This window comes from Phacochoerus africanus, chromosome 8 (assembly GCF_016906955.1).
Source record: "Phacochoerus africanus isolate WHEZ1 chromosome 8, ROS_Pafr_v1, whole genome shotgun sequence".
Classification (NCBI taxonomy): Eukaryota; Metazoa; Chordata; class Mammalia; order Artiodactyla; family Suidae; genus Phacochoerus; species Phacochoerus africanus.
In genome coordinates, this window is record NC_062551.1 from 27049795 (window position 1) to 27070684 (window position 20890).

Consider the following 20890-nt stretch of genomic DNA (forward strand, 5'->3'; position numbering starts at 1 on the left):
AGGTGCTTTTTCTGCAGGACTTCTCGACTTGAACTAGGCTAAAAGACCTGTGCATCTCAGACAGTGTGTCCAGATAGTGTTGCCCCAATTTTCTGGACTACAGAACCCCCATTTCCCAGAACACCTATTACTATCTCCCCTGTGTGCCAAGGACCCCAGGCTTCAAGAAGGAAAAGCAGAAATTCAACAAGGCAGCCGTAAAAGCCAATGCCCATCCAGACGCCACAAGACTGGGTTTCAACTAGCTTCTGTCAAACGGCTTTTGCCAAGTTCACCATCTTATGCCAACTAGAGGGACAGAGAATTCACTCCAGCCTTAAGGGAGCTGCGGGGTTAGGGTTGTCAGGAAAAGGAAGCCACGTGCCAGTGGTCCTGGGGCCTCTGGTGAGTCACCTGCCGCCAAAGACCAGAGGCACTGGGCACAGTGTTACCGTTAATAGATTCTCAAACAGTGGAGGGCTGACATTTCCAAGAGCCTGTCAATTATTTTAATACCTGTGACTCTTGGGGCGGGGGGAGGCCAAGGGGATGAGTGTTACTCACTCGGCAGATACGTGAGCATTTGCGGTCAGCTCCCCCAACACCCCAGGCTCTAGGGAAATGAGGGTGATGCGGATTCAAGAGCGCCCAGGGTGGACGGGTTCTGGAAACATCGTCCATCTGCTCTCAGAGCAGCAAATACAAGCTCTCCTTCACCAGGTTTGACAGTGAGAGTCTGCGGGATCCCCAGGAAGGGTCTCTGACTGATGGAGCCCCGGGCTGGGGAGGCGCCTCTCGTCGAGGTGAGGGGCTCAGGTGGAAAGGAAAGGAGGCAAGAAGGGGAAATCAAGCAGCCATCACTTCCCGGGCCACAGGCAGCCACGGCCTCCTGAGAGCCTCCCTTGGGCGGGTGCCGAGGCCCCAGCTCCACCACGCCAATCTAGTAACGGTAACACGGTGCCCAGTGCCTCTGGTCCCCAACTCAGCTCTGATGGAGGGCGGGTGGGAGCTGGGCTGTGGGACCAGCACAGAGTAAGACGCAGGCAGCACAGCCCTGCGGACACATGAGAGTGCTCGGCGCCTCCAACCCCCACCCCAGGCCTCTGGGCCGAAGGACGCCCTCTGGCCAGTTCCAGCCCCACAGCCAAAGATCCCACAGCCAGCCACGAGCACACCAACGGTACCCTCTGCAGAACCTGACCTGAGGGCCTCACCCAGGAACATGGTCGTGTCCCCCTCCCTCTCCCCTTTCCTAATGTGAGCTGAGCCAGATGATGTGACCCAGCTTGTGGTCAACAACTTCCCTCTCGCCTTTCCCCCAGTTCTAGCAAAGCCCAGTTAGAACTTTCCAGCTTATCTCAGTGGTGCTTTGCAAGCATCACCATCCACATTGGAACCAAGGTGTGAAGCGGGTGGGGGGGTAGGCCCTGATGCCAACATTAGCCAGAGTAGGATCTCCAGTGCCACACTGGACAGTAAGGCCCCTGGAGGAAGGAAGCCAATCCCAGGACAGAATGGGCCCGGGACCCTAAGGCCTCAAGCTGCCACACCAGCCCTGCACCACCCACTGCTGTATTTTTACAGGAAAGAAGAATATACTTCTAGCTTGGTTTTCTTTTGTTTGTGTGGTTTTTTAAAGTCACCAGGCACATGAGATGTTTCTGAATGGTCCTAATCACGTATTTCACATGTAAAATAGAAAGCCTCAAATGTAAATTTGGAATTACTTCACTAAAAACGCTGACAAAGAAAATATACTGTTCAAGATTTTTTTTTTTTTTTAATTAGCAAGAGTCAGAGCAGCTGAGATGGCTCTGGACTGGCTTTACACCCAATGAAACCCCACCCCAGGGAAAGAACGGGGTGACACCACTGCCCTGGCCTGCCCCGTCCAGCTCCTCGGGGATGCCAGCCCCTGCCATGCTCCTCATGGTCGTTCCTGGGAGTCCCTGGGGGGTGCCTCCCTCTGCTCTCAGAACTGGCCCATGCCTACCACGTGCCACCTGCGCCCTTCCTGCCCTGGTTCTCGGTAGTGTTCCTAACCGCTCCGTGACCCCCGCCACCACCAGCCCTGCCCGCCCCGTCGGGAAGAGCAACCCTCGGTGGGCTGGCTCCAGCCATTTCACGTGACATCTCCAGGCTGGGAGATTTTGGTGACAAGCTCCAGCCACTGTAGTTGCGTACAGCACCCTCTCCACGGTGCCGGGGGGCGGGGATGACCAAGGGCTCTTCCAGACCCAGACATCCCTGGTGTTTAAAAAGCAAAACATTATCCTATGGGTGTAAGGATGCTGCAGGCAGCCAAGATCACAGGCATAGGAAACACACCAAAATTACCAGGTCTCAGGTGAGGGATTTACTGGCTACCATAGCACATGACTTCTTTTTAATCACACTTCCCCCCAAACAGATGCCCAAACTGAGCTGTGGGGAAAATCGGACTGTCCCATTCGTAAAGTCCCAAAGATGGTCCCAGCACACGGAGATGCCCGGCCACAGAGGCACGGCCTCACCCAGCTTTCTGTCTGTCACCGACACCCGGGCACGAGACACGTCCCCACTGGGCTGCCGCCCTCCCCTGCACACGGCCGAGAGTCGGTCTAGCCAGGAAGGGCCAGAAGCCAGAGTGCTGCCCCTCTAGCGCTGCCTCTGGAACTGGACCCTACCAGGGCCACCCGTCCCCTACTGGGCGTCAGTCTCGTGCACAGAGGCTGGGTCGAGGCCGTCCTGCCTTTACGTACCCCAGCTGCTGCTCAGAGAAGCCCGGGCCTGTTTCCCCAAGTTCACAATCAATCCATCCCCGTTTCTGCATCCAGTCCTCTGGAAGCTCCCTCTGCCCACCTCCAAACATCAGGAGTACCAATGCTCCGAGAGCCTTTGCTTTCAAGCTCGACTTCTGGTCCAGACTGTCCCCAAAGAGCAGCTCTTCCCTTCTCTTGCTTCCACCTGACGCAGGAGACAGCCGTGCCTTCAAGGCGCTGCTACAGCTACGCAAGTTTCCTGCTCTATGGCCCAAGGGGTCCCCGTGGATAGAAGAACATTTCAAAAAAGATTTAAGGCCACTTGTGTCTCTGCCCTGGGCCACACACTCCCAAGAATTCCAGGCCAAAGCTCCTCACAGAGCCTCAGAAGCCAGGTGGTGGCCTCGTGCCCCAGGGCAGCACCGCACACACCAGCCTGGGGCCACAAGCCACTGCCGACAGGAAATCAGCAGCAGCTCAAGCAGGAATGTTGTCACCAAGGAGACCAAGCACCATTCAGGAGCCAAGGATCAGGAAGTCCCAATGACAAGGTGGTAGGTGCCACCCTGGCCTCCTGCTAGAGAACTGCTGAACACCAGGCTCCGGCCAAACACGGCACAATTTTGTGAAAGCCTAGAAATGCTAACTGTCCTTGGGAACTGCTCAGATTGAGAGACGACGCCAGCTCCATGCACGGCTGGCCCTCCGCACGCACGCGTGAGGGTCTCCGGCAGGGCAGGCAGGGCTCTCAGGCGGGGGCAGCCTGGGGCGAGAGGTCATCTGGGAGTCACCAAGTCTGAATGGTGCTGACTCCACTGTCACTGGCTAAGTGACCCTAGGAAGTTCCTTAGCCTCGCTGAGCTTCAACTTCCTCCTCTGGGATGTAAGCCGACCACCTCGCCCTCCCAGGGGGTCTGAAGGACTAGAGACCATGGGTCCAGCCTAAGTCAGGGGGCTCTGCCCTTACTTAGAGGGATCCGGTGGTGAGAAACCACCAGGAGAGGCGTCCAGGAAACGCAAGGCTACGAGCTCCAAAGGGCAGGCCAAACCCATGGGTCCCATTATGCCATCTACCCAGGAGGCCAGAAACCCAGGATAAAGACACTGGCAAGGAAAGAAGACCATTAGGAAGACAAATGCGGCCAGACAGAAAGCCCTCCCAAGAGCGGGTTTTTCCCAAATTGCTCCTCATAGCCAGCTTGGCAGCAGCAGGCATTTTTCTGGCAGGATCTTTCCCATCTTATGGACCAAGCTTCCGATTCTCTGGAGTTAGTATTCGGTGACGGTTTTGTTCAAGGAGTTCTAACATTTTCTGCATGTCGTGGTCAGCCTCAATCACCTGGAAATTAAACACACGGGTCACAGGGCTGCACCTGTCCTCACCATCATCTTCCCTTGACGGATGGAGCGAGAGAGGAGGAGGCAGGCCGGGAGAGGCAGGGAAGGCCACGGTCACAGGCAGAGGAAAAGGAAGGCCGGCCAAACAGCTCCCGGTTCTAGGTCAATCCACATTCTCAACTACACATTCACTTAACAATCCATGACAGTGGTCCCTGCGGCAAGCTCATGAGTGACTTCCTTATCATTTTATATCATCGACTTTTCCATAATAAGGAAAAAGATAAATTTTCTTTAAAAACCCAGTACAGTAATATCTCACTTTCCAGCAACCTCACTGTATAATGTTTGGGCAGCTCAAACAGATGTCCCCAAGGCCACACACGGTGTGTGCCCAGGCCTCCCTCGGATCCCCCACGGCCCACACATTCCCAACAGTCTGCGGTACCCATGCGCCCACCTCAAGAAATTTGGCAGCAGCAAATCAGAAAACGTGGGGACAGGGAAGCAGGGCAAATCTGACGGGGCAGACACGTGAGCACGGTTAGAAACGGTGGGTGTCAGTAGGCAAGAGGAGAGCAGCAAGCAAACACGGGAACTCAAAGGCATGAGCAGTCTGGGCACACTTCCTACACACCTCAGCACCTCCTAAAGGCATCACTGTGTGACAGACCAGAACAGCAACTGATGTTCCTTCAGATGCCCTGGGTCACCGAGAAAGGGTGCAATGAGGCTCTGGACCTCCATCGCTGGAGAAGGGGCGGGCGCACCAGAAGGACCACCACCCCAAGCAGTTAGAGCCAAAAAACCCAGGTCTGGGGCTCCGGCCACCAAAATGCTCCTTCGCTGATGATGCTGGATAAGTGAGATGCTACTGTGGCACCGGTGTGACGACACTGGGACAGGGCTGTCCGGCTCACTCCGTGACTCCATCCAGAATGGGGATCTAGGATCGGGAGATGGAGTCCCTTCCACCCTCCCCACTCCTGCTTTCAAATCGTCCAGCTCTGAGGGTTTCTGCCCTTCCTTCCCCCGACTGCGGAGTGGCCAACATTCCCTGGGTCACTTCTCCTTCTAGAAAAGTCTCCCGCCCTGTCAAGGGGCCTTACCAGAACAGGGGCAGCCACGGGGAAAAGACTCCCTTTGATGAGCCACTCCTCATACAGGCAGTGAATAGCAGCCAGGTAGTCCTGCCGAGGAAAAGATGTGCAGGCTGTCGGGAGTCGGGAGGGGAGCAGGCCTCTCCCCAAGGCTCGCAGGCAGGTGGACGGAAGGTCAACAACCACGGGGCAGCGGCTTGGATAAAGGAGCCTGCGACAGCCAAGCCAGCTCAGGCAGACAACGATAAACACAGCCAAACACCCCGCCAACCCGCCAGGGCAGTGCAACAGTCAGAAGCGCCACTTGGGCCACCGGCCCATCCCTCCAGCGCACTCTATCACTGGCACTTGGCATGCACCCTCCCAGCAGGCTCCTCTCATCTGCCACTTCTCCATCAGCAGGGCCACCACTCCTTCGGGGGGTCCTGGGCAGCCTCTGACTCCTCCCCTCTGTCCTCCCAACGAAGAGGGCCGTGGCCCTTACCTGCCCAGGATCCCCACTCAGACACTTGCGCCCCACCAAGCAATGCGTGCGTGGACCCTTGAAACCATAAGGACCAACTTCAGAAGCCAGAACAGGTGAAACCCGGGGAAGAGGGGCCCAGATACGCCCCCAGCCACCATGTCTCTGTCCCCGGCAGGAGGGGAAGGCACACCTCCCACGCGCAGGGCAGGGACAGTGCCATCCCGTCTCATCCGGCCCACAAACACCTCCGGTGCAAGCGGCAATTTACTCCCATCCCCGCAGCTCTCAGGCAAAGTGCACTGCCGCCCCTTTACCCACCACCGACTCCTCCCTTGGCAACAACAGACTTGGCCTACAGGCCTTGTCAAAACCATGAGGACAATGTCCTGGATAGCGAGTTGGAAGGACTCCAGACTGGTGTCTTGGGAACATCTGGGTCACTGCACAGAGCTGCCGCGCTCCATCCCAGCATGGTCCAGCCCCACTCCTCATGCCCTTCCTCTCATCAATGTCATCTCCAAATTTCAAAGCAGCTGCCCAGAGCGAGGCCAGGGCCTTCGTGGCTGGAATTTACCTTGCTGGTGCCTGGGGAAAACAAGGCTGGGCAGCCTGGGGAAAACAAAGCTGGGAAGCCTTGGGAGCTGGACAGGAATTCCAGAGCCCCATGAAGCTGGACTGGACTTCTAGGACCCCCATGCAGCCCATCCTGAGCTCGGACCCTGTGAGAGACAAGTAAATGCTCGCCCAGCCTCTGTCCATGTATCTCCAGCAGCATTCACTTGGGCACTCAGTTCAGGATGAACAGAGCAACTCCTGCGTGCCCAGCCCTGGGACACATGCTGGGGATGCAGAGGGAATAAGTTCTAATCTTAAAAAGGCAATGGTGGTTTTGCAAGGGCTGGGTAGCAAACACATAAACAAATAGTTCCAGTATATTTGTCCTAATGGCTGTGACCAAAATAAGCACAGAGGCTGCGGGGGAGGGGGCACAGTAGAGGGAAGGTCAGGGGAGGCTTCCTGGAGGAGGTGACGTGTGAGCTGAATTTGGAAGGCAAAAGAAACCATGACAAAAAGGCACATTTGTGTAATTTCATGGTGAAAAGAGGGTGGGGAGAGAGTGCGAGCGAGTGAGAAAGAGAAAGAGAAAAAGAGTGAGAGAGTATGGGGAGCCACAACTAGTTCTTCATAGCCAGAACACGAGAGGCAGGCACTGGAGGGGGACAAAGCCAGTCATGCAAGATCGCAGACGGCACATTACCAGTGCCGACCTGATCCTAGATGGTGGTGAGGCGAGGCACTGAAGGAGCTGGGCATGGGGCCTGAGTTTCCATATTGGAAACATCGCCCAAGCAGCAGTGTGGAGGCTGGATATCAGACAGGGCTGTGGACAGTGAGGGACCAGGGCAAGGAGAGTCTGTTACAACAGTCCCGATGAGAGCTGATGCGGCCCTGGGCAAACATGAGTGAGAACCACCTCCCAGCCAGGCGCTGGGCAGAGCAATGGGGATGCAGCAGCGAGCAAGCAGGCAGGTCCCAGCACAAAGGCCAGCAATCTTCAGGAGGTGGACAGGTCAAGCCCTGGGGACGCCTGGGCAACAACATCCGGGAGAAGGGCCGCCTCTGAGCACAGAGGGTGCCCACCACTGAGCCCAGGACCACAGGAAATGAAGCAGCCCTGGACATCACACGGGGTCTCCAGCCACAGAGGAAGGGAGCATTCACCCTCCGACCCACAGTTCCTGTTTCTCTCCCTCCACAGCAGTGCAAAGAACCCAGGAGCTGTGGCCAGGCTAGGACGGAGCATGCTCCACTGGTGAAAGGGGCTCTTACCAGTGGAATGACCTTCTCCTCTTCCCTGCACCTCATCTTTAACCTCTGGTAACAGGTCTCAGGAGTGGTCTGGAGATAAACTGAGATTTGAAAAAAAACACTATTTGCAATAGCCAAGGCATGGAAACAACCTAAATGTCCATCAGCAGAGGATTGGATCAAGAAGATGTGGTACCTATACACAGTGGAATATTACTCAGCCATCAAAAGGAATGAAATACTGGCATTTTTAGCAACCTGGATGGACCTAGAAATTATCACGCTAAGTGAAGTCAGCCATACAATGAGACACCAACATCAAATGCTTTCACTGACATGTGGTATCTGCAAAAAGGACAGACTGAATTTCTTTGCAGAACAGATGCTGACTCACAGACACTGAAAAACTTATGGTCTCTGGAGGAGACAGTTTGGCGGGTGGGGGGATGTGCTTGGGTTATGGGATGGAAATCCTGTGAAACTGGATTGTTATGATCATTATACAACTACAGATGTGATAAATTCATTTGAGTAATAAAAACAATAATAAAAAAATTTTTAAAGTAAAAAATAAAAATAAATTAAAAAACCAAATACTTGGCTTTAGTGACTGTTCATGGCCTAGCAGTGAAAGTGAAGGGTGGGGGAGGAAGGCGCACAGGCAAGGCCCTGAGAGAAGCCTCGGCCAGCAGCCCCGAGCAGGAGACACAGCCCGGGGCCGGCTCGCAGCCAGCACACTGATCAGCCATGTGGCCCTGATGGGCATCCTGACCCTCATCCTGACTTTGGTTCTCTTTCCATGTCACCAGCCCCACAGGGTCACTGCGAGGCTGCATGAGCTTCCATGTGGAGACAGAGCTCAGCAAAGGGCCTGGCACCCAGCAGGTCTCAGCAAATGTCCAGCGTCTGTCCTCCCTCCCTTACAAGCTGAGCCACAGTGGACGCAGGGGACAGCAGCGTGAGGAACACGGGCCAGCGAGCTTCTCCAAGCCCCAGATTCTGTCTGCCCTCGGGGAGATAGCTGAATTAATGAGGGGGAAGAGTCCCCAGTGGGGAGGGCCCCCACCCACCTGCTGGCCCCGGGGAGGGAGGCCAGGGAGGGACCCTCTCACCTATCAAGTCGATGGACAAGTCGATGTTCCTCACGATCCAGTCGAACCATTCGGACAGAACCACGTAGTCCACTTCAGGCATCTTCCCACTGTAACGAGAGGCGTAAGGCGTTTATTCCCCCACGAGAAAGTTCCTGGGCTGCACCATTCCCCAGAAGCATCTGGGGGTGGCTGTTGGGAAAGGGCACTGCCAAGGGCACCAAGCAGAGTGTGATCCATGAGACACTGGACAGGCAACGATGACAAAGACCCTAAGTGCCTCCAATCTTGTGCTGCCAGGTTCAGTTACCGTATAAGGCAAGTTACCGCAGCACAGCCCGAGGGAGAATTCATTTGGGCCTGGAACGCCAGGCCAAGGAAAAGGCTATGAAGCCTGTTCCCTGAGAACGGGGACAGCGCCCAGGCTGGGCAGTGGAGCAGCAAACCACCTCACCTCCCGCAGTTGATTTTGTGGAAATAATCATGGATGCCCACTGTTTAAAATAATGAAAAACTAAACCACGTCTATATAACAGAGAGCCACGTAGCGACTAAAAGATGAGGTTGTAAAATAATACTTAATGACATGGAAAATGCACATAATTCAATGTTCATCATTCAGCGAAAACAGAAAACTGTATATACAGCACAATCCAACCATGCTTCCAAGAGTATCCCCCACACATTTTGAAGGAAGATTGGGAACACAACCACCAAAAGGTTCACGGTGCTTTTCTCTGAACTGTCAGACCACGGGAGGCTTTTTTCTTTATCCTTTTCTGTATTTTCCCAAACTTCACAACACACTCATTCTCAAGGGGTGGGGGGACAGACGGACGGGTGGCACTGCCGCATATTTAAAGTGATAACTGAAAAAGCAACAGGAAGAAAGAGCCCGAGAGGGAGAGGGCGACCTGGCGTCCGTCCTCTGCCCTGGCGATGAGCAAGGAGGAGACAGGAGGACGGGCAGTAGCTGGAGGAAACACACACACACACACACACACACACACACACACACACACGCAGAAGAGGAACTCCGCCCATCCTGAAAACCACCCTGGATGGGCTGGGAACTGGGTTTGCAAGGCTGGCTACGTGGGGGTAGAGGTGCCTGAGCCTTTGCAGCTGGGGGGCTTCTGCCTGCGGAAAGGGGCAGGGGGCTGTGCAGGGCACTAAACCACAGGACGTGGCACAGCCTGGAGGGGGACACCCTCCCTGGTCCTGGAGACCACCCGAGGCCCTGGGCACAGAAAAGCTGTGCCTGGCAGAGCAGCAGGAAAATGCATGGTGCCCGGAGAACAGCAGGGGCAGAGGGCAGTTGCTGGCGCCCTAAGGGGTCTCAGGCATCAGACCTCTGCAGGGAGACCAGAGCAGACTGGCAGGCAAGGAGCCCCGAATGAGTGGGGGAAGCTTCGTGGGAGGGGAAGGGGGGGAGTCCCAGGATATCAAGAGGGGACCAAAATTCAGCTACTAAAGGTAACAACTTTGTGACCACAGGCTGGTGTGGTAGCCCATCCCCCAGTCCATTTCTCCCATCTCCTTAAAAGTAGCCCAGGGACCTATTCAGGGACCATCCCACAGGCCCGAGTGTACAGGGACACCAGACCCCACCCCAAGCTCCAGGGTAAACCAACTGGTCTTAGGGACATCCCCTGCCCTGGCCACGCCAAGCTGACCAGCTCGGGGCATCCCCTGGCCATGGGGGCCCAACCTGACCAGTGAGACCTGAGGGAGGTTTGCAGGGGTTTATAGAAACCACGCTTCCTCACATTTATAGGAAGGCCACTGGCAAGACACCCGCTCTCTGGCCAGCAGATGAGAAGCCTGGTTCTGCTACAGCCATTTTGTCACCAAGAGGGGATCATACTGAGGCTATGAACAAGACACAGAGTAGGAAAACAAAGAGAAATAGCAGCAGGGCCACCAAACGAAACCAACCCCAAAGCCTGCCGTTAAGACACCCTGTAACAACCTCATTGTTCAGGCTACTTTGAGCTGGGTTGCAGTTAGTTGCAGCTGAGAGTATTTGATATTCAAGACATCAAAACACTCTTCCTGACATGTTTTCCTTTTCTAGAACAAAGCGGACTCCAAGGGAATGACGATGTGCAAAAAGGAAGCTGCTGATCAGTCCCGCCCCCCTCCACCAAACACGAAGCCTGGGGACCCCACCCAGATCAGCAATGCAAGGGTGCCAGCCCTGAGCAGCATGGTGGGAAAGCCGCCCAATACGGTCCCCAACACTGATGCCAGACAGCTGGTGCCAGATGTCTCTGAGGACCCCACAGGGGTCTGCGAGGCTCGGGGAGACTGTCAAATCCCAGAGCCGGGGGGATCCTCAGAGCTGTGTCCACTGAACTGAGTCACAATTCAGGACCTACGCAGCAGTGTTAACCAAAACGAAGCCAATCGGTATCACAACGAAGTGTCACGTGTGCCAGGAGGTGGCCGGAGCTGTGGGATGGGATCACACCTGCGTGGGTGTCTGAAGCCTGAGAGCTGCTGCTCCCCTGGGAATCAGCTCCAGGTGGTCAGAGGACTCTTCCTGGGTGGCTCAGGGGTCCCCCACTGCCAGCCCAACCCAGGCAAACCAGGGTCCCCCGAGGGGCCAAGAACAGACAGGGAAGCTGGGCCTCCCTTGCCCAAGCTCTTCTGAAGAGGCCCGTGCAGGTGGCTCCGGGGCAGCCCCCTTGAGGGCAAGAGCCAGGAGAGCCCTTCCGAGGCTGTAGGAATGGGTGCTGGGGCGTCCAGGATGACTGGCCACTGGCTGAGCAGAGCGAGGAAATGGAAGCTGGCTTCCATGAACCTGAGCAGCGCCAGGCAGCAGGTGCTGTTGCATCTGCACCTGCGGTTCTGCTTCTCAGCAGCTGCCCGGCTCCTCCTGTCCTGTCTGCTTCGAGAACGGGCCGCCCAGCACCAGCACCGAGGCACTGGTTTTATTTACACAGAACATAGAGAGGGCAGGACCGACCAGGGGTGGCCTGGGGGGGTTCACAGGATCTCCCCCTCATCTGAGGGGGGCAAAAATCAAGGTCATGGGTCCACATGAATCCCGTTGCCCTGAGTAACACACATTGCTGCCCCTTCTCCAGAGGCCCAGAGTACCAGGTTTACACAGCACAGGGTGGACCAGAACTTGAGCTCAAACGCCAGCCTCCTTGCACCCACTACCTTCTTTTGTTTTCACAAGACCTTGTGTGGTCGATTTTAGCCCCAATTTACAGATGAGACCCAGAGAGTTAAGCCCAGGGGTTTGAGCCTGGCTCTCCATGACCCTGAACCTCTATGCTCCCAGTGGCATCACACACCCTCCCACGTCAGTCAGCCGAGGGGGCTGGCGGGTCCAGGGTCCCTCTGGCCTGGGCCAGAGGAAGGTCACAGCTCTCAGGCCCATGACCCAGGCAGGGAGTCCCCGGTCTGCACCACAGTGAGGAGGAGTCCAAGGCCCGGGGCCCATCGGGGCAGTAGGAGAACTGCCTGTTGTTCCAAACACGGTCTGAATGGATCCCCCGACCACCAGCCCAGGTGAGTCAGCACGTTACTCCCCCAGCTGGGCCACTCACACCCCTTCCTTCTGTTCTTAGAAAACGCCAACCAGGCAATCCTGTAACACCTCTGTGTTCAAGTACTCAGCCCATGGGGCTTGGGCCACACAATCGCCCGAGTGGTGGGAGCTGCGTGAGTCTTTTCTCGCCACCTTCGGCTGTTGGTTCCAGCACAAGCCCACACCTCAGAAGTTCCTCAGGTTCTTTAAGTCTTTTTTTTTTTTTCTTTACCAAGCATACTTTTATTTACTCTTGTTTTTTTTTTTTTTAACTCAATGAATTTATTACATTTATAGTTGTACAATGATCATCACAATCCAATTTTATAGGATTTCCATCCCACAACCCTGGCATGTTCCCCCCGACCCCCTGAACTGTCTTCTTTGGAAACCGTAAGTTTTTCAAAGTCTGTGAGTCAGCATCTGTTCTGCAAAGAAGTTCATTGTGTCCTTTTTGCAGATTCCACATGTCAGTGAAAGCATTTGATGTTGGTGTCTCATTGTATGGCTGACTTCACTTAGCATGACCATTTCTAGGTCCATCCGGGTAGCCAAAAATGCCGGTATTTCATTCCTTTTGATGGCTGAGTAATATTCCACTGTGTATATATATGTACCACATCTTCTTGATCCACTCCTCTGCCAATGGACATTTAGGTTGTTTCCATGCCTTGGCTATTGCAAATAGTGCTGCAATGAACATCGGAGGGCATGTGTCTTTTCAAGTCATGGTTTTCTCTGGATAGATGCTAAGGAGTGGGATTGCTGGATCAAATGGAAGTTCTATGTTTAGTTCTCTGAGGTATCTCCATACTGTTTTCCACAGTGGTTGCACCAATTTACAATCCCACCAACAGTGTAATAGGGTTGCTTTTTCACCACACTCTCTCCAGCACTTATTGTTTGTAGACTTTTTTTTTTTTTGTCTTTTCTGTCTTTTTAAGGCCGCAGCCTCGGCATATGGAGGTTCCTAGGCTAGGAGTCTAACCTGAGCTGTTGCCGCCGGCCTACGCCAGAGCCACAGCAATGCCAGATCCAAGCCCTGTCTTTGACCTACACCACAGATCACGGCAACGCCGGGTCCTTTACCCACTGAGGCCAGGGATCGAATCTGAAACCTATGGTCCCTAGTCAGATTCATTTCCGCTGTACCACGACCGGAACTCCATGTTTATAGACTTTTCAATGATGGCCATTCTGGATGGTGTAAGGTGGTCCCTCATCGTGGTTTTGATTTGCATTTCTCTGAGTGATGTTGAACATCTTTTCATGTGTTTTTTGGCCATTCATATGTCTTCTTTGGAGAACTGTCTGTTCGGATCTTCTGCCCATTTTTTGATGGGGTTGTTTTTTTGGTATGGAGCTGCAGAACGTATTTATAAATTTTGGAGATTAATCCCTTGTCAGTCGATTCATTTGCAAAGATTTTCTCCCACTCTGTGGGTTGTCTTTTCATTTTGTTTAGGGTTTCCTTTGCTGTGCAGAAACTTTTAAGTTTAATTAAGTCCCACTTGTTTGTTTTTGTTTTTACTGTCATGACTCTAAGAGGTGGGTCTGAGAAGATGTTGCTCTGCTTTCTGTTGGAGAGTGTTTGACCTGTGTTTTCTGCTAAGAGTTTTATAGTATCTGGTCTTACATCTAGGTCTTTAATCCATTTTGAGTTTATTTTTGTGTATGGTGTTAGGGAGCATTCTAATTTCATTCTTTTACATGTAGCTGTCCAGTTTCCTCAGCACCACTAATTGAACAGGCTGTCTTTTCTCCACTGTATATTCTTGCCTTCTTTGTCATAGATTAGTTGGCTGCAGGTGCGTTGGTTTAATTCTGGGCTTTCTATCCTGATCCACTGATCTATATTTCTGTCTTTGTGCCAGTACCATACAGTTTTGATGACTGCTGCTTTGTAGTATAGTCTGAAGTCAGGGAGCCTGATTCCTCCAGCTCCATTGTTATTTTTTAGGATGTCTTTGGCTATTCTGGGCCTTTTGTGCTTCCAAACACACGTTAAAGTATTTTGTTCGAGTTCTGTGAAAAATGCCCTTGGTAATTTGATAGGGATTGCACTGAATCTGTAGATTGCCTTGGGTGGTATAGTCATTTTGACAATACTGACTCTTCCAATCCAAGAGCATGGTATGTTTGACTTCTTTGACTTCTTTCATCAGTGTCTTACAGTTTTCAGAGTACAGGTCTTTTGTCTCTTTGGGTAGGTCTACTCCTAGGTATTTTATTCTTTTGGATGCGATGGTAAACGGGATTGCTTCCCTAATTTCTCCTTCTGATCTTTCATTGTTAGTATATAAAAATGCCATTGATTTCTGTGTATTAATTTTGCATTCTGCAACTTTGCCAAATTCATGGATGAGCTCTAACAGTTTTTTGGTAGAGTCTTTAGGATTCTCTAGGTATGGTATCATGTCATCTGCGAATAGTGGTAGTTTTACTTCTTCCTTTCCAATTTGGATTCCTTTTATCTCTTTTACTTCTCCGAATGCTGTGGCTAGGACTTCCAGAACTATGCTGAAGAATAGTGGCGAGAGCGGACACCTTGTCCTGTTCCTGATCTCAGCGGGAATTCTTTCAGCTTTTCACCACTGAGAATGATGTTAGCTCTGGGTTTGTCATATTTAGCCTTTACTCTGTTGGGGTAGGTTCCCTCTACTCCCCCTTTCTCAAGGGTTTTTATCAGAAATAGGTGTTGGATGGTGTCAAAGGCTTTTTCTGCAAGGTTCTTTACGTCTTTAAGGAAAGACTGTGTAACCAGAATCTTCCTCGATGGCAATTAACCCCCAGTGGCAAAATTACACAAACTTCTGCCCCTCAAACACACGAGCCATGGCCGAATCTCCAGGGAACAGAGACAAGCTGGATCCAACCACAAGGCAATGGCCAGCACTGGGAAGGGGCCTCTCAGCCTCCCTAACTCGGGGACTCTGGGGAGACTGGCTGAGGGAGGGGGACTCTAAGCCACAGACTGAGCAGAGAGTTTGTTACAGGTACGATCAGAAGGACGTGTTGGATACGAGAACGCAAAGTCTAAATGATCCTCTAAAGATAACAGAGGTGACATCAAGGAAATTGCCAGTTTGTCAGTAGGCTGCTTCGGGCTCCCCGGCTTGGGAGGACCTGTGGGGAGGCAGCCGCCTAGGTGAGCTTCCCTCTGCCTCTGGAGGACTCCAGGGAGAGGGTTTGAGGAGCACCACCTACTCGCATCTCCCTGAGACCAAAGTGGTAAATGGCCTGGCCCTCCAGGGTGCCCTGCTGCTCCTGGCAACCTCTGGAGCACCCAAGGCCATGGACCAACTGACAGCCTCTGGGCTCCCATCAGTCTTGAGGCTCCAACAAGGTCTTCAGGGAAATCCATGCCTCTGAAGGATGGGAAAACTTAAAACAACTAGGTCCCAGGACTCAAGGACACTGCATACTTCTTCTGTGCTTCACTGTCCACGGAAACCCTAACTGCGATGCCAGGCATTCTGGGAGGGCCAGGGGAGGCCTAACTATGAAATGCCAGGCAGGAAAGAGCAAGGAAGGAAGGAAGAAAGGAAGAAAAGAAGGAAGGAAGGGAGAGAGAGAGAGAGAGGAATGAAGGAAGGAAGGAAGAAAGAAAGAAGGAAGAAAAGAAAAGCTACAGCCTTTTCCTACCCTTTCCATGAAACAGCCCAGGGCAAGGCCCCAGTATCTGGACCAGTGACAGGGACCCAGCGAGAGGTTAGGGAATAGAGAACCACTGTCAGAAGCGCTGTAATGAAGAGCCGTGGGTGTGAGGAACCAAAGCCCAGACATCAGGCAACGCCTAACCCTGCCCCCGGGACAAGCAAAGAGGCTCACAGGCGTCAGGCAGCCTACGGCAGTCGAGGGGGTTAAACTGGCCAATTTCGTGAAGACCAAGGTGGGCAAGGACCACAAAACCTTCACCAGGCAACCTGTCCAAAGGGTCACCAGAAATGGGTGACAGGATTAGAAAGAAGGGCTCAGAGAGGTTCAGGAACCGGGTCATGCTCACTAGGACTCCAGAGCCGGGATGGAACCCAGCTGTACCTAAGTCCACACCCCACTCTCCCCCTGACCTCATTCCATTCCAGGTCACCCTCTTCAAAAAGAGCCACTGGCTGTCACACAGAACCGGCCAAGCTGACCACGATGAGAAGACGGAGAGAGCCCAGCTACGCAGGGTCAAAGGAATCACACCCGAGTGCCAGGGTCTGCGGTAAAGGGACACCAGAGGGGCGCCCTCGTCCTCTCGGCTCCCCCGCCTCTCCTCCCTGTGGCGGAGGTGCTGGCAAGCAGGTGCAGAGGAGAGAGCCAAGGGTCCTGTAAGCCAGCAGTAGACGCCCCAGCCCCACTGAGGAGCCCAGAGCTGGGAGGAGACAGGGCTCCAGCATCCGGAACGCTGCCTGCTGGCAGGGCAGAGCCCACGAGGAAGTTCTGAGGCCAGAAGACACAGCCACAGTCAGGACCTGCCCTGGCCGCCAACCCCAACCCCACAGCACTGGGGATGGTTAAGGTGGGGGGACAAAGCCTCTCATTCTGGGACCACACAGGCTCAAGGGCTCAGTTGGTTATTACACAGGGTCACTGTGGCAACAGATAACTGATTCAATACAGCAGAGACTCAACAGCTGTCAATTAGATATATAAGTCCCAATCTCACTTCTAAAAATGTAATGGGGAGTTCCCGTCGTGGCGCAGTGGTTAACGAATCCGACTAGGAACCATGAGGTTGCGGGTTCAGTCCCTGCCCTTGCTCAGTGGGTTAACGATCCGGCGTTGCCGTGAGCTGTGGTGTAGGTTGCAGACGCGGCTCAGATCCCGCGTTGCTGTGGCTCTGGCGTAGGCTGGTGGCTACAGCTCTGATTCGACCCCTAGCCTGGGAACCTCCATATGCCGCGGGAGCGGCCCAAGAAAAGGCAAAAAGACAAAAAATAAATAAATAAATAAATAAAAATGTAATGGTTTAATAACTAATTATGTAAACTACGGTACCTTCTATACAAGTTTTCTACAAAAACGTATCTTGCGCTGTGAATCGACCGCTCCATCAATCGTACAGGTAACGTCTAGAAGAAAAGAGAAAGTGATTATGACTCAGGCAAAGAGCAGGGGTCAGGAAGCCTTGCAGAAAGCCCGTCTCTCCCCCGCCTATGGTCTTCGCTGAGCACAAGACCTGAGAGGCCGCAGGAGAGGGAGGCGGCCACTCGAGGAGAAGCACGTGTCTCAGATCAGGCTCCCTCAGCCCTGGGCCCTGCCCGCACCCTGAGCCTCAGTGGACCTGCGGGAAGGCCTGTCAGCAGCAGCCTCTCCCCAGGAGAGGTGAGGCTTCACTGGACGGAGGGTTTGGGGAAGCGCTGGAAAAAGTGCCAGCATGGACCAGGAAAGTGGTGGCCAGTGCAAAGTGTGGCACTTAGCATGGACCTGAACAGGGTGCACTTGCTTAAGCAGGGGAAGCTCTGAGAGGGCTGGGGTGGGGCATTCTGGAACCCCACAAGGACACTTGCCAACTGCACGGCCTCTCACAGCATGGGTGGGGGCTCCCTGCCGGAAAGGATGCTGATGCTGCGGCTCTGCCAGCGTGCCCACGCCCTCCACAGGCAGCCTTTCCCTTTGTCCAGAGGGTCCCGCTGGGAAGCCGGAGGTGCCCTTCCTCTGACACCACAGCACCATTGGGACCAGAACCGGCCAATCAGAGGCTGATTCAAAGCCATAACTTGGGAATTTCAGACTCTCTCTCTCCCTGCTCGTCTCTCTGTCCACCTGCCTCCCTTTCCATTTTCCGTCCTCTCGTCACTTAGCTCCCCATTCATCCCTCTCTCCTCCTGCTCCCCTTTTCCAGTCTGACCATCTCTTTCTCTGCCTCCTTCCTGAAAGACTCCCTTCAATACGGGAACACAGCTCTGGCCCGTTAAATTCAGACACACTAGACACGATTTACCTTTGTGATGGAGCCCCCCACTCAGGAACAGTCGGGCGAGCGCCCACCTTAGATCCTCTGATCTCTATCTTTCAGACAGATCTTTGGGGAAACAGAAATTCATAGGGTTCTGCTCCTGTCCTTTTCCACTTTTAAAAGATGCAGATTTACAAAATGAAAGCTAGGTTGCAAGTGCCCAGCTCTGCAAACCACCCAGCGAATGGCTGTGTCACAGCAACTGGCTGTAGGGATCTCCTGTCTCCTTCAAGGAGAGCCTCCAATGTCAGTCTCTCGGGTGCCAGTGGGATCCCCACTGCCAGCCTGTCTTCTCAAAGATTCTGCCCTATCTCTCTCTCTCACACACACAGACAAGGGTCCAAGCACATGTTTGTGCCCCATGATCTGCACTGGCCCAGGGCTGGACATCTGCCTCAGGCCGAGCCAGTCAGATTCTTTCTCTCAAGAATTTGAACCAAAAATACGAAGAGGCCTTGTGAAGGTTATATAGCGGGTTCTCACGCAGAGGAAAAGAGCGTGCATTAAAAGCACCCAAAGAGCTTGGTAAAAACACAGATTGCGGCGCCTCATCTCCAGAATTTCTGATTCAACAGGTCCAAGATGGAGACAGAAAATGTGCATCTCTAACAAGTTTCCCGGTGCCGCTGCTGCTCCTTGTGCAGGTACCACACTGTGAGGAGAACTTGAGTCAAAGGCGATGAGCCCAGGAACATTCAGGTCATGAAGACTCGGGCTCATGTGGCATCAGGGCCAGTTCCTGGGTAGGCTGAGGCTGGCAGGGGTGGGGCCAGAGGCGAGTCCTCAGAGACCTGTGGGAACAGAGACCTTGGCCCCAGGGACAGAGGAGGCTGAGCAGCACTGAAGGCCCAGCCGCTTCCTTGGGAGGGTTCCCTTCATGGCAACGACTTGGCCCTGATTTGAAGGAAACTGTGTTTAAGGAGGCTGAAACCAAGCTTCTGAAACATACCTGCGCACGAGTGTGCAGGTCCAGCATGGTGAGCTGCACGTACGTCTGCAGCGTGAGGCCCCATCGACAGGCGTCACGGTACATCAGACCCTGCAGGGGGGAGAACACAGGGCTTTATCTCAAAATGCTCCATCTCTAGGACTCCGGTCACTGACAGCCATCTCATGAGACTTATAGGCTGGGCTGGGGCCAGAGATGAACCCAACATGGTCACAGAGACAGACACTGGCGCAGGTAGAGGACGGCCCAAGAACAGTTGTAACGGGAGCTGTAATAAAGTCCCAGGGCGCAGTCACTCAGTCATTCAATCGTGTTCACTGAGCCCCCGGGGTCTGCTCTCTATCTAGCAGCCAGTTCCCATCACTGCCCTGCTCAGTGCATTCACTGGCTTCCCACTGCATTCACAACCAAGGCCAAAGCCCTCGCCAAAGCCCACAGGGCCCAGACAATCACAGCCATCTCCTCCCATCTCAGACCATTCTTCCCCTGGCTCACTGAGCTTCCAACCCCATGAGCCGCCTTAGTGTTCCCCAAACACCGAAGCGTGAGCCCACCTCAGGGCCTTTGCATCTGCTGTGCCTTCTCTCTGAACATTCTTCCTCCAAATATCTTCACGGCTCACCCCCTCGCTTTGTTTAGATCTCTGCTCAAATGTCACCTTGTCAGAAATGCCTTCCCAGTCATCCTCTCTGAAACGGAACTTCCCCGGAGTTCCCGTCGTGGCTCAGTGGAAACGAATCCAACTAGCATCCATAAGGATGCAGGTTCCATCCCTGGCCTCGCTCAGTCAGTTAAGGATCCGGTGTTGCCGTGAGCTGTGCTTCAGATCGCAGACGTGGTTAGGATCCTGTGTTGCCGTGGCTGTGGAGTACACCAGCAGCTACAGCTCCGATTGACCCCTAGCCTGGGAACCTCCATATGCCATGGATGCAGCCCTAAAAAGACAAACAAAAAACAAAAAAGCAGAAGTTTCTGTCGTGGCTCAGTGGTTAACAAATCCGACTAGAAACCATGAGGTTGAGGGTTCAATCCCTGGCCTCGCTCAGTGGGTTAAGGATCCGGTGTTGCTTGGTGTAGGCCGGCAGCTACAGTTCCAATTGGACCCCTAGCCTGGGAACCTCCATATGCCTCGGGTGCAGCCCTAGGAAAGACAAAAAGACAAAAAAAAAATCAGAACCTCTTCCACCCCTCTCCATTGCCTGCAGATACAAAATATTCCGGCTCCAGGGTCCGCTTGCTAATAACCCCAATCTGCTCTTTTCCACATTTCTGCTTTCTTTGTCCTTGGTTGAACTAATGAAACTCTGGTGCTCTGCACTGAAAACTGAAGGCTTCTGGGAGTTCCAATGTGGCTCAGCGGGTTAAGAACCCAACCTAGTGTCCGTGAGGATGCAGGTTCAATCCCTGGCCTCACTCAGTGGATTTGCTGTTGCTCCAAGCTGCAGTGCAGCTCGCAGATGTGGCTCGGATCTGGCATTGCTGTGCCTGTGGTCTAGGCCTCAGCTGCAGCTCTGATTCAACCCCTAGCCTGGGAACCTCCATATGTGCTGGTGTGGCAGTAAAAAGAAAAAACAATTGCAGACTTCTAACTGTGGGTGAAAGAAAACCTTAGGAAGGTTAGGAGAAGCACTCCCTCTTGTCTGACAGCTGCAGAAACAAATACCTTTCTGCCTGAGAAAATCAATTCAGAGAAAGCCATGAATGGAGATTTTGTACAAAAAACACCAATCTTGCTCTTCTGTCCCGAGTGGACACACGTATAAAAATACCGAATTCTATTATTTTTTATTCTAAGACCATCATAGGAAATGCTCTTTGTACCACTGATACTCAGACTTGTGAGACTTGGACCGTGTCCCGTGAAATGCCACCCCTAACCCCTAAGGTCTGCAGCTCTCGTTCTTACACAATGACGCAGCCCCAGTG

General features: G+C 53.4%; 1 protein-coding gene across 5 annotated transcripts in view; it reads right to left on the reverse strand.

Annotated features, from left to right (window-relative positions):
* Positions 1 to 2312: 2312 nt before the first annotated feature.
* The window catches only part of TK2 (thymidine kinase 2), a 28448-nt gene continuing 9870 nt past the window's right edge, over positions 2313 to 20890 (reverse strand). For 3 of the 5 annotated variants that reach the window (XM_047789824.1, XM_047789827.1, XM_047789828.1), the window contains 6 exons: positions 18965 to 19054; positions 17055 to 17128; positions 8546 to 8634; positions 7455 to 7534; positions 5168 to 5248; positions 2313 to 4059 (listed from right to left, as the gene is read on the reverse strand). In XM_047789824.1, the coding sequence (XP_047645780.1) occupies positions 3961 to 4059; positions 5168 to 5248; positions 7455 to 7534; positions 8546 to 8634; positions 17055 to 17128; positions 18965 to 19054 (513 nt within the window). In that variant the 3' untranslated portion in view covers positions 2313 to 3960. Of the gene's footprint in view, positions 4060 to 4695; positions 4763 to 5167; positions 5249 to 7454; positions 7535 to 8545; positions 8635 to 17054; positions 17129 to 18964; positions 19055 to 20890 lie in introns of all 5 variants that reach the window. The other 2 variants (XR_007136261.1, XM_047789826.1) reach the window with 2 other exon arrangements.